Source organism: Neolamprologus brichardi, chromosome 20 (assembly GCF_056152115.1).
Source record: "Neolamprologus brichardi isolate AB-2024 chromosome 20, ASM5615211v1, whole genome shotgun sequence".
NCBI lineage: Eukaryota > Metazoa > Chordata > Actinopteri > Cichliformes > Cichlidae > Neolamprologus > Neolamprologus brichardi.
In genome coordinates, this window is record NC_142123.1 from 28,769,239 (window position 1) to 28,782,008 (window position 12,770).

Consider the following 12,770-nt stretch of genomic DNA (forward strand, 5'->3'; position numbering starts at 1 on the left):
GCCTATACGGATTAAATTAACATTAATTTAACAAGGATCTTTAGAAAATATGGCTCTTTAGAAAATATTTTAATTAAATTTAAACATGTAGTGCGTTGCCATCTATTTTTTAACTTTAACACGAACCTTAGCTTGAAAATAATGAATGTTAATTTACATTAAAATAGTCGCATTTAGTAAACTAGCACTAAAACATTACGTATGTAAACACACGTTTACATTATAAAGTGCTGTATTTTTGCACTTAGCAGTTTAAGTGATAAAATGTAAAATACCTGTCGATGCGCAGTAATTGGTTGCGTCTTCTATGAAGGGTGTGTCAGTAAGTTCAGTGTGGTGCATTCACGTATCACTCAGAAAGTGCGTAAATGTAACGTCGCTTGTATTTAAGCGTTAAAAGTTCAAAACAAACAAACGAAATGTTTCTGCAAACTTGTGGAAAATATTACTTTCTTGTATCACACAAAAATAAATATGAAAATGACGCAGTTATTATAAATATTTATCACATTATAAACTATCTGTGGATGGAACTTGATTAAAAGCTCTGTCACACATTTCACCTAAAGAAACGTCAAAGAATTGCCTTCAAAACGAAACGCTGCGAAAGCACCACTGTTCAGCTTGTTGTTGCTTTGATTAGTTGCGTCTGTGGGCTGAAGTTTTAATATAGTCAATATTTCCAACGCTTGTGAATGCGACACGCGTGGTCCAGCAGCAGGTTGCGGTTGGTTCAGGTCGGGACAGCGGCGCGCTCACGCACATCGCTCATGCTGACATCAAACTTTTGCACAAAAAGAAAAAAGGTTGCTCGTCTCGAAAAAAAACTACACAAAAACTGCCTGAAAATGTCCCAAAACTCTTGGGCAGCTGCAGTGGATGTTCAGGAGGCTACATCCTCACAGGTAACTTTTAAAGGTTACCCAACAACTTCCAAACTGTTGGGTCAAAACGCGGGCTAACTAGCTAGCTTAACGCTGACTTCGCTGTCACTGCTGCGTTATTTGCGCCAAAAAAAATTCAAACATATTTTGTTTTTTTCACCAGCTTGACTTTTCCAAAAAAGTCAGTGGAGTTCGTGGTCCACGCAACATGATAGGAGACATAAACGGTAACTTAACTATTCGTTTTTCCTCCTTAAAATCACATCTAACTAAATTAACTGCTAACTTATGATGGTATTGCCACCTGTGTAGGGAATATCATGCCCGTGAAGGCCGGAAATGGAGGCTGGGGAGAGGAGCGAGTCAACCTGGCCGAGCAGTCTCTGCTGAACAAACTAATCCGCCGCTCACTGGTGAGGAACAGAAACCAGGTGGAGGTCCTGCAGGCGGACCCCAACTCTCCACTGTACTCGGTGAAGACCTTTGAGGAGCTGAGACTGTGAGTCTGCAAGGAAAACTTCCATCATGCTCGTTCGCTTTGTGTGTTACCTTTATAAAATTACCTTATTTTGTATTTTTAATAGGAAGCCTGAGTTGCTGAAGGGGGTGTACAATATGGGCTTTAACAGACCATCAAGGATCCAGGAAAACGCTTTGCCTATGATGTTGGCACAGCCGTAAGTCCATTTATAAAAAAAAACTATGTTTCAAATTTCTATTTGTTGATTTACATGAAGTTCAAAGATACAAGGGAATTCCATTTAATTTTAGTGTTTGTTTGTTTTGTCCAATTTGTTGAGCTTGGTGAGGCTCTGGTGGAGATTCTTGTTAATTATATGAGGCCGTGAGTGATAATGAGTAAGCTGCCTTCTCAAAGTGTTGTTTTATTGTATTTGCTATTCTGAACCTCTTAGATCTTGCCTCTGACAAGTATCCGAACATCAAAACAATAAAAACTAAACTGAAATGGCAAATTCAGTTGAAAACAATATGAAAATGGGACTAATGCTGTTTTAACCCTGCCTCATATTGGTAACCTGTCCAGGGTGTACCCTGCCTCTCGCCCAGTGGTAGCTTGAATAGGCTCCAGCCCTGCCATGACCCTGATAAGCGGAAGAAAATGAATGGAAAAGGAAAATGACTACTAGTTAGAAAATGCAACACTATAATAAGTCAGATTTTTAGTCATCTGTTTTAGTAGCGAAGGGAGAAATCTGTTTGATTTATTAGTTGTTTGAGGGGAGAATCCCAAGTATCTGTCTGTTTTAAATTCATAAATGTTACAGTAGTGTGCTCTTTTAAAATTTATAGTAGTTTTTTTTTCTCAGTAAATGATCAGGTTGACAATAATGGGACTTGAATGGACATCTCTTTGCTGTCATCTCAACAAATGGTGTTAAGGGCGTACAGTCATAATTTCCAGTGGCGAGAAAAAACGTGCAATGTGGTTTTTTTAAGTGGTTTACATTATTGTGTATTTTGCATTATTGACCACTAGTAGGGCTGAGAAACGGTTCCTGTGGGGTCCTGTGTTAAATGTATTTTTCTCTCACTTTTCTAATCATATGAAATAAATAAATTACTAGATTACAACAATTAATAACTTAAAACTAACACACTTCATCAGGGGAAACATGGGGCATAGTGATTTAAAAAAAAAAAAATAAATTACGTATTTTTAATACTGATAATTGCTCACTTAGAAAATTACACCACCAAAAGACATGCTGGGTAATGCTAGTTGGCTAGCTGCCCATTGTGCTGGCATAGCTGTGAGTTCATATTCACTCCTTTTGAATTTGTGCCAAAACAATTAACTTGATAAATATTCTAAGAGATGTATTTAACAGCAATTTTAAGTTATTTATTTCAGAAAAATATTAACCATTTGCCTTTTTTCATCTTAAAGATGTGTGTGGATGTCACACTTGTGTTCATTTATAACGGTGCCTTATGCCAAACAGTTTTAGCACTATTTTATTAATATTTAAATATTTAATTACTCTTTAAAAGATCCTTACATATAGGAACCTTAAATTAACAAATGCTGTACAGACAGTCCAGCAAAATGCATACATACAGTTGGCCATGAAAAAAACAAAGTACATGATCCAAATATCTCCCACTGTTGCCACAATTAATGGAAGACAACTGTTTAAAATGTTTCTTAAAAACAAGAGCAGATGGAGTAAATAACAGGCTGGATCTACTTCTGCTGCCTTTGGGAGACTAAACCTGATTGAAACATCTGGAACTCAACATGTAAGAGAAGCTGAGGTTCCAAAACGATGATCTGTGCCTTTGAGAAGCTCATACAGATGCAAAAAGTCATTAAGGGCACAGCTTGACAATTCACCCCCAAGTTTGCTTCTATTTTTAAGACTTCCAAACCAGCAAATCATGGAAAATTAAATGACCGAGTTGAGAAAAAAGAATAAAATACTTGTTTAGTGTCATGGCTGCATAAAAGCTTCACAATTATCTATAAAAGAACAACCATTAATTTTCTTTTTTGCATATAGTGTACAATGCCCCAAAATTTATACCTGCTACCATAACTGTATGTGACTGGTCAACTGGACATACATACTTTTCTGCCCTTATTAGTCTTTTATATTGTTTTTACTTTATTTATATATAAAGGTGGTTGTTGGTTCTGATGTTAGGAGCTCCCCCCGACCCCCCACAGTTAGCCAGGTCTTAAAAGACAGCAGCACCTGTCTATCTGATATGAAGTTGTAAAGCAAAGCATAACATTTTTCACAGCTGTGTGGACGTTAGTCTGCGAGGAAAGAAGGCTGATGCTGCTGCTAGTGCTTCTGATGTTTATTTTTTATTTTTATTTTGGCATAACTAATATCCAAAGTTCATTTGTAACTTTTTTTTATAATGCTCTTCTTCTACAATAATAAAACGATTTAGATGTGTTAGCTAATGTGTTGTTTGTACCTGTTGTTTATTAGTAGGTTCTAAAATATATTTTACCTTCGATCTGTGATTAAATGCTTTAAATAATTTTGAAAATGAATAAAACCTCTAAATGTAATCTCAAATACTTATTTTGTTAAATCTAATTTATTGGGAAGATTAGTTGAAAATGTAACAAATGAACTTTTTCAAGTTATGATCTCTTTGCCATTATTAATGGTGTTGCAGGATGGGGTCAAAATCTTGTGTGTGGCGTTAAATAATGGTATCGAATAATTTCCTGGGTATTGGTATTGACTTTGAATTCTAGTATTGTGACAGCACTGCTTTTTTGCCTCTGATAAATGCTGTTAGCCGATGTTGACGAATTCAGCGCTGTTGGACTGGGACACTTGGCGTATAATCTCCCATAAGATGTGGAAATGTAATACAACTGTTTATCAGTAGGAAATGGTGAATTATAGGACACTCAAGCCCAACATTAGCAGGCATAATTTTGTAAGCCTATAATAGCTTGTTGTTGTTTAGTCAGCTTGTTGTCAGCTGTTACGCGATGAAAGTGTCACAAGTCTAATCTGCTGACAACAAATAATTGAAACAATGGTGGGAGTAAATACACATGTTTGTGCACATTTTTGTGTGTTGGAACCCTGGCTTCAGGAGGTGAGGCTTGAGGATATGGGGTATGTTTTTTACTTAATAAAACTTTAGGTAGTGATTATTTTTTAATGGACTTTTGTCCTGTTGTAATGATAAAAAAAATCAAAGCAGTCAAAATTTAAAAAAAAACCTTTCAAAGCTTCAGCACATCAGGTTTTTCTGTGATTTATTCATTTCTTCATGTCTACTTTTTTCTGCTTTCAGACCTCAGAATCTGATTGCACAGTCGCAGTCTGGCACAGGTAAAACTGCTGCATTTTCTCTGGCCATGCTCAGCCATGTAAACCCTGACAATAAGTGGACTCAGGTAAGCAGAACATCTTCAGAGTATCACAGCATTTTCAATCTCTTGAGACAGCTGGTATCCTTTTATCAGACCCTGAAATGTATTCACTAGGTCAAACAAATTTTTCTTTTAGTGCCTTTGCATCGCACCGACGTACGAGCTCGCATTGCAGACTGGTCAAGTCATTGAGCAAATGGGGAAATTTTGTCCAGATGTGAAGCTGGCATATGCCATTCGGGGAAATAGAAGTAAGAATGTGATAGTAATTGTACTCTCTTCTGAAGAAAAGATTTCTAGTCACCAGTCTGTGTTCACTGCATGCCTCTCTGCATTGTGTTCAGTGGAGCGAGGAGCCAAGTTGCAACAGCAGATTGTCATTGGTACACCGGGCACAGTCCACGACTGGTGTACCAAGTACAAGCTCATTGACCCCAAAAAGATCACTATGTTTGTGCTGGATGAGGCTGATGTGATGATCGCCACCCAGGGCCACCGGGACCAGAGCATTCGAATCCACAGGTGCACTCCTTTTGGTCTTTATGTTCATATTTTTATTTCCAGAGTTTTACAATAACAAACACTGGCTGGTAAATATGGCATGAAGTACAGTTCACCTGAAGCAGGTTTTTAATTACTTAGTATTTGGTGCCATAATCTATAATGTCATAGTTCATTTTATCAGTCATAGTAGGTTCAGCTTAACCAACAAAAGCACATCAAGTAGGTAGATTAGCCTGCTTCTGGCTTATTGTGGCCAGTAACTTTATTTCCAACAAAGTGGCACGAATCTTCACTAAAAATTTATTCAGTTGCCAGTTTTAAAAATAAAAGATATACCTCTGAACTACAGAACCCGTTGTTGGTGTTGAAAACACAGTAGGAAGACAGTACTGGTTGATGCCACAGTGCAGGCGTTCCACTCACATTTGTACTTAAATATACATGCACGTGAATTTTACTTGTGGGAGAGAGATGTGGGAAAAAGGATTCGGCTTAGGCAACTTGTGCTTTTCTCAACAAAGTCTCATAACACAGCGGGAATGAAGATGATCCTGTTGTATTTGAAGCTTCTCCTCTTAAACACACATGGCAGTCTGCAAAGAGCCAGCATTATTGCCAAGATGATAGTGAAGGTGGACGAGAAGAAATATTGTTCTAGTCTACAGCATCAGTGCTTGTTCCTAAAATCACAATGAGAACATAAGTATTGTTTATTAAACCACCTGTGTGAGTAGAGGAGTCTTTTCACCTCCTCCCATACACCTTTGATTTCCTTCTTGCGGCGACAAAGCTAATAAAGAACAAATTAGAATAAAAACCCTTGTGTGCAGATAAACGCAGTCTTCAAATCTGATGTCACAAAATGCTTTGCGAGAGCTGACAGCAGTTTTCCCTCTGTGTCTGTGTGATAACCTGAAGCATGCAGGGATGAGTTTAAAAGGGGTCATGGAGAGGACTTCACATCATTTAAAACTCATTAAAGAGCGAGCAGAGACGATGTAAGCTGGCAGCCAAGTTAACATGATATGCGCTATATTTATATCTGCATACAATCTTGTCGTTTTAACTTTTTCTTAAACAGCATTCTTTGCTTGAGTGTCAGTGAAAAGATCACTTCATATTTAAACTTGTTGAGCAGGTGGCCCATCAAATTGGAAATTGATAATAATATATACAAGCATTCATATGTATATAAAGTATGATTCACAGCAAAAAGAGCAAGCTAACATTTTTATATGTGAGCCAAGCAACATGGAGACTTTGTTCTCACAGGAAGGAACTCTTAAAGACCAGCATACAAAAAATGATTTCTTTTAATCGTGTTATGTTATGGAAGCACAAATGTAAAAAATTCCACCACAGTCCTCTTTTGATTCTAATTGTAGTCACAGTAATGAACCCTTCTGTTTGACTCTGGAAATCCCCTTTGTCACAGGCCTCAGATTTGCTGCATGTGTTTTTGTGAGTGCGAGAGGAGAGGCTGCAGCTCCACCATGAACTACAACTTTGTCATTTTTAAATTTATTTTTTACTGCTGGCGTTATCAGCCTTTTCTTTGTTGATTAATATATTTTATTCACACATGCCATCTCTGAATTACATTTAATAGTTTGCACAGTTTTGAACCCTGCAGTGCCAGCTTCAACGTGCTGCTCTGCTTTCCACTAAGATCAGTCTGGTTTATTTCAGGAACCTTATGTTTCTTTTAATGTAAAAAATGTACTACAGGGAACACTTCAGTTATATCAAAAGCCACATTAACATTCCTCCATCTCAATATACCAACGTACACAACAATAAACTGAAAAGAGAAGTCTAATGACTTAACATTCTTTGTTGTTTCTTTAAACAAGTTTTTTTTTGTCACACTTTGTCTCCACACTTATGCAGACAGCTGCCGATGAACTGTCAGATGCTCTTTTTCTCTGCAACATTTGAGGACTCTGTGTGGAGGTTTGCAGAGCAAATTGTTCCTGAACCTAATATAATCCGGCTAAAGCGTGAGGAGGAGACTCTGGATACCATCAAACAGTTCTATGTTAACTGCAAAGAGAAGGAGGACAAGTTCACGGCACTGTGCAATCTATACGGGGCCCTTACCATTGCACAGGCCATGATCTTTTGCAAGGTAAGTCAGGTGTTTTTAAAGCTGCTTAACAAAAACTATGATTTAATGGTTTTAATTTGTCACTGAAAGCACTGTAACTCGTGAGAAGGAGAGAGCTCACAAAAAGAAGGGTTTTATGTCAGTAAGTTAGTATCCTAAATTTTAATCTACGGATAAAGTGTAGCTGAATACACCAGTACTAGTAGTAGAGCAATAGTGTATGATGAGCCCCGAGTTTATTTGGCTGCAAGACACGGTGTTTTTGTTGACAGAGGAAATATCCTTTTTTTTCAGGCTGTGGCTGCTTGTAGCTCTAGGTAGGAAGCTGGAGCTTAGAAAAAGCAGACTCGTGTGACCTTTTCACTTAATAAATGATCAGTTTTAACTCACCTGGCTGAAGGAGCGATGAGCTATAAAAGCTAAGGGGTAAAAAGCAAAAAAGCCAACAGTGATCCAGCCAAACCTGGCACCAGGCAGGGTGTAGGAAAATGGGATGTAGAGGACCCACCTGCGCCTCTCCCTGCTTGTCCGTGTTAAAAATGACCTGTTGAGTGGTGCAAATGTTGGTATATGTCAGTGAGTGAGATGTAGAAAGTAAGTATGACTGTGAAAACTAGAGTGCTATTAAAATTGAGGGGAGAAATGTGACACAAGCACAACACTTTTGGTCAGCACTGTTCATCAACCCCCCACCCCCCCCACACACACACACACGCACCAGCACCACCCCACCCCACCCACTCAAAAAAAACCCCAAAACCTTAGTGTCTAAATTGTAAGTATGAGTGGTTATAACTTCTTTTCTTACCCTCTTTCTTTAGACCCGAAAGATGGCTGCCTGGCTGGCAGAAAGTCTGACCAAAGAGGGCCATCAGGTGGCATTGCTAAGTGGTGAAATGACAGTGGAGCAGCGAGCTGCTGTCATTGAACGCTTCAGGAGCGGCAAAGAGAAAGTGCTTGTGACCACGAATGTGTGCTCAAGAGGTAAGAAGGCTATTAAGTGAGAGTTTAAAATAAACTCATTCTGGGAGGGAATGTCAGCGTGATTGCCAATGATTGATACCAATGGTGGTAAGTGTGCACCCATTAATGTAGAGCTAGCGGTGGACACTTCTATTTTAAAGTGAGGCAGATTCAGTTTATTAAAATGTTTATTATTTAATCCATCAGTGGGGAAATTGTCTAAAAAACTTTCTTTATCAGTGAGCCAGTGTAGATCACTTTAACCACTGTTGATCCCTGAAGTCATTGTCCATCAGCACTAGGGCTGTGCGATATGACCAAAATCTCATATAAGACATCTATCATCCCGATAACGATATAAATCACAAAGATTTAACATTTTCTGTAAATTCTGTGAATCTCGGGCAGCTTGACTTGCGTGAAGTGTTTCCAGCTGGGCGCCGTGTACCTGGAGTCGAGTGTTTTAACCGATGCATTAAAGGATGTATTTTTAGACATAAGTTGCACCGGCCACCGTTTTCTTTGAGTATTTATTACATAGCGTGCTGCGGAGAAAAGCCTGTTCTAATGTTTGAGTCTAAGGTTTATTTTTTAGCACCTGACGGCTCTTTTTTGCTTCTCATCCATAAATACTCTGCATACTCTTTCACATGATTCAGTTGTTTTTTGTTTTTTTTTTAAGTCTCAACAGGATCTTGAGCTTTAATGTGAAAGGTTTATGTGGAAAATACCGTCGTTGTTGCTAACGACAATGCATAAAAACAGGCGCTTGTCCGTCCGTAGTGTGGTTATATAAAATATAAGCAAAAGAGAGAACTTTAAGAAATTAATATAGCCACTACAGTGACCATCAAAACGATGAAAAAATATTGCCGTAAACAGTTTATTTTGCGACACCACAAAACAAACAATAGCGTAAAATGAAACAATAGCCGTTTTTATGTCGTCATCCGATATATATCGTTACATCGAACAGCCCTAATCAGCACTTACTATTTTGCTTACATGGATTGCAGGTATTGATGTGGAACAGGTGTCTTTGGTGGTGAACTTCGAACTCCCAGTTGATCTGGACGGGAATGCTGACAATGACACATACCTTCACCGCATTGGCCGTACCGGCCGTTTTGGCCGTCGTGGATTTGCCGTTAATATGGTGGACAGCCAGCACAGCATGGATATTATAAAACAGATTGAGATGCATTTCAGTATGTTCCATTTTTTACTCAAGCTTGATACAATTGAGAGAATCCAGATCCTAATGACGTATCCTCTTTTTTTATTTCCTTTCACCTACAGACAGGAAAATCATCAAACTTGACACCTCCAATCTGGAGGAAATGGAGAACCTGATAAGCTGAAGTTGCAACAACCAGACATGTTGCCTAAAATGTTAATGACCCCCCCCCTTCCCCCAAGGATTTATTGTTTGCACTTTTATTGTTTACAGATGCATGCGTGTGTTAACTGTGCAAAACAGAAAGTTTGCACTTTGATTTTGTTTGCCTTTGTTCACTGACGTCACCTTAAAGCATACAAGAGTGTTGAATTGCAGTGTTATTTCATTTATTTGTGCAGTGAAATATTAATGTAGTTAGTATAGATGTTTGCATGACTTGAGTTTGATCAATTATCCTTGAGTGGCTTAAAGCATTTTAAAAGTTTAAAATGCCTGTCTTACTGTAGCGGGAGTCATAATTTCATGTGAGGATGTTGCTGAGTTTTTTTGTGGGTTTAAAAAAAAAAATCTTGTTAAAGCCTGCTGAAAAGATGACTTAAAGTTTAAAAAATAAGTTAATAAAAAGAGAGACAGAGGGAGAAACCTGATAGCTTTTTCCCCCTTTAACTTTACTGTGTGATTGTTTCAATAAATTTTCCAGAGTTGGCACAAATGGTATTATGAGTTTGTTGAAACACATTTGAGCTTAATTTTATTTAAAATTTAAAACTGTATTTTCAGTTAAGCAGACTAATTGACTCACTTTGGTGTTGACTACCATTTCTGTGAAGTCAAACACACAAGCAACTTAAATGGATTCAAAAGTTCTCGGGTGAAAAACTCCAAGTTCCTTGGCGTAGTTCTAATAGCTTACATTTTAATGAGTACACCTGAGTAATAAGGTTTTGATGATGCCTTCAGGACCAGGCTGTACAATTCCAGCTTGCAAAATCTTACTGAAGCAATTAAACTAGTAAATATCATTTAGTGGGATGTGAGGCACCCTGAACTCTAAATATAAACGGTACATACTGCAAACGTGAATGTAAAACTTATACCATTTTGTCATTAAACTTATTTTTTGGAAGATGTTATACTTGCTTGCCCATGCCATGAACTGCCTGAAAAAGAATACATTTTATTAATTTAAATTTAATCAAATGATTCAAAAGATTACTTTCCTTCATTTAATAATAAAACTTGATTATGATAAGTTAGTTTTAATGAACACTTTGGAAAAACAAATTGAAAGGAGCTATACTAAAATTTATTAAATGTAGATTGCAAAACGGAGCTTTTACATGCGTAAAGACCACCTAAATCATTTTTGAGAATCAACATAGTTAATATTTTATTTTCCAAATATATAACCCCATTTGCTCATTGAGCTTCCAGAGTTATGAAACATTTATTTATACATCCTGAAATGTATATAATCTCAAAGTACTCTGAAGAATCACAACTCCGTGCAGGTTCATGAACACACAATGCAGAAAAACATCTCTTTTGCTACACAGACAGACCCTGAGCACGAGAAGCTTAATTTTACTTGAGTAAGGTGCATATTGGGCTAAGTTTGGCATTAAAAATCTTAGAGGCTACAGATTGGTGCGAAAGAAGCCTTTTAAACTTTGCACAGTGAAGTTCAGATATCCAAGTGAAGCTACAAAATGCACAATTACAGACCTCAAAGAACACATATTACTCCTGTCCCCCCATAGTGTCAGTTTTCTGAGAGATGCACAGCACGGATCTGTTAGGAATGGCACACTGTGCCAGAGTCATACGCAGGTCTCTAAAGGTCCTGCGTGGCACCTCCATGGTCTCAATGCAAGCATCTTCATACCTGGTTCCAAACCTGGCCTCTGCACTGGCTTTCACTGTTAGCAGAGTGTGTGTTGGGTCAAAGGGCTGCTGAAACCTCCTTCCGCATGGAGCTCTTACAGCAAGAAGCAAACTGCCACTGCCAGCTTCTGCCGTTGAATCACTGGGGCTGCAGACCCTGGTCACATCATCACCATCCTTTGCTAGGTTAAGGTTGGACACGTCTTTGTGCAGGCTCACCTCTGACTGCCTTCTCTTCTCTATTGACGGAAGGACTTTGTACTTGTTTAAGGACTGTGGCGGAGCAGCAGGAGTACGCTGCAGCATGTGCAAAACTTCCTCTTGGCTCAGGTGGTTAGCTTGCAACATGACGGGCTGAGACCGGGAGCGGAGGTTTCTGTCCGGCCTGCGGAACTCAGGAGACCCCGGCTCCCCGTGGATGCTGTTCGCCTCCCCTGGATGCAGTGAGCTGTCTACAGCAGGTCTGCTTCGCCCCTTAGAGGATTTTGGCCTTGTTAGATGCATCGAAGATCCGCTGCTTTGAAGATTTCCAGCTGTGTTTCGGCGTAAGTGCTTTACAAAAAGGAGTAAAAAAAAGTTTATGTTGTTCTAAAGGCTATGAGCACAGCTTTTTTTTTAAAATAAAACTATCGCACTGGTTAAACGTATAAATGTACCCTTCCGTAGCTGGTCAACAAGTTAAATTAGCGTTTGTGCGATTTACTTCCCAGTTTGGGTATTAAGTCCTTTCTCAAGCGTCAGCAACGTTGCCATGACACTCTGGTTGCCTTGACGACCTGTGGTTGGAGAGTGGGAGTCCCCTGCTGTCGGAAATATGCAACTGCAGCTTCATACATTAATGCAAACAGAAGGTGGCAAGCTTATTTTATTGTTTAGTTAGCTAAAAGCTAAAATTAGGTTTGAAAAAGTGTTCACTATCAAAACCAAAACTAACTGAAACAATAATGTGTTCTCACAAAACTACCTAAAATAAAATAATGTAGGAAAAATATCCTTAGCCTTAATCATCAATTTTCTCTTTTCCAGACTGTGGTGTGGGAAAATCCCAGCAGATCAGCAGTTTCTGTAATACTCAGATCAACCCATATGGCACCAACAATCATGCCATATTCAAAGTCCCTTAAATCACCTTTCATCCCCATTCTGATGCTCAGATTGAATTATAGCTGATCATCTTGTCTATATGCATAAATGCATTTAGTTGCTGCCATGTGATTGGTTGAGTAAACATTTGCACTAATGTGTAGATGAACAGGTGTACCCAACAAAGTAGCCGGTGAGTGTATTTAGTCTCATAGTAATGCTATGTGTTCATTTCTGTCACCTTCAAGATGGTGTTTAAGGACAGTGAGATGGCTGCAGTTACAATGACTTATT

General features: G+C 38.5%; 2 protein-coding genes across 2 annotated transcripts; one reads left to right on the forward strand and one right to left on the reverse strand.

The window, feature by feature from the left end:
• Positions 1-657: 657 nt before the first annotated feature.
• On the forward strand, positions 658-9,739 carry ddx19a (DEAD-box helicase 19a). Its single transcript, XM_006794037.3, has 11 exons — positions 658-905; positions 1,048-1,111; positions 1,197-1,383; positions 1,469-1,561; positions 4,677-4,779; positions 4,892-5,006; positions 5,100-5,277; positions 7,150-7,387; positions 8,188-8,350; positions 9,346-9,537; positions 9,629-9,739. Exons 1-11 carry the CDS (start codon positions 696-698, stop codon positions 9,688-9,690), a joined length of 1,605 nt encoding a protein of 534 aa, XP_006794100.3. The 5' UTR covers positions 658-695; the 3' UTR covers positions 9,691-9,739.
• Positions 9,740-10,872: 1,133 nt separating this feature from the next.
• ubxn10 (UBX domain protein 10) lies at positions 10,873-12,155 on the reverse strand. Its single transcript, XM_006794036.2, has one exon. The coding sequence runs from the start codon at positions 11,895-11,897 to the stop codon at positions 11,250-11,252; it is 648 nt and encodes a 215-aa protein (XP_006794099.2). The 5' UTR covers positions 11,898-12,155; the 3' UTR covers positions 10,873-11,249.
• Positions 12,156-12,770: the final 615 nt, after the last annotated feature.

What these genes read in the sequence shown, in the direction of transcription:
- ddx19a (XM_006794037.3), top strand. Translation starts at nt 696, where the DNA reads ATGCGACACGCGTGGTCCAGCAGCAGGTTGCGGTTGGTTCAGGTCGGG. An exon ending in CCTATGATGTTGGCACAGCC is followed by an intron (nt 1,562 to 4,676) that starts GTAAGTCCATTT and finishes TTCTGCTTTCAG; the next exon opens with ACCTCAGAATCTGATTGCAC. An exon ending in CAGAGCATTCGAATCCACAG is followed by an intron (nt 5,278 to 7,149) that starts GTGCACTCCTTT and finishes ACACTTATGCAG; the next exon opens with ACAGCTGCCGATGAACTGTC.
- ubxn10 (XM_006794036.2), bottom strand. Translation starts at nt 11,897, where the DNA reads ATGCATCTAACAAGGCCAAAATCCTCTAAGGGGCGAAGCAGACCTGCT.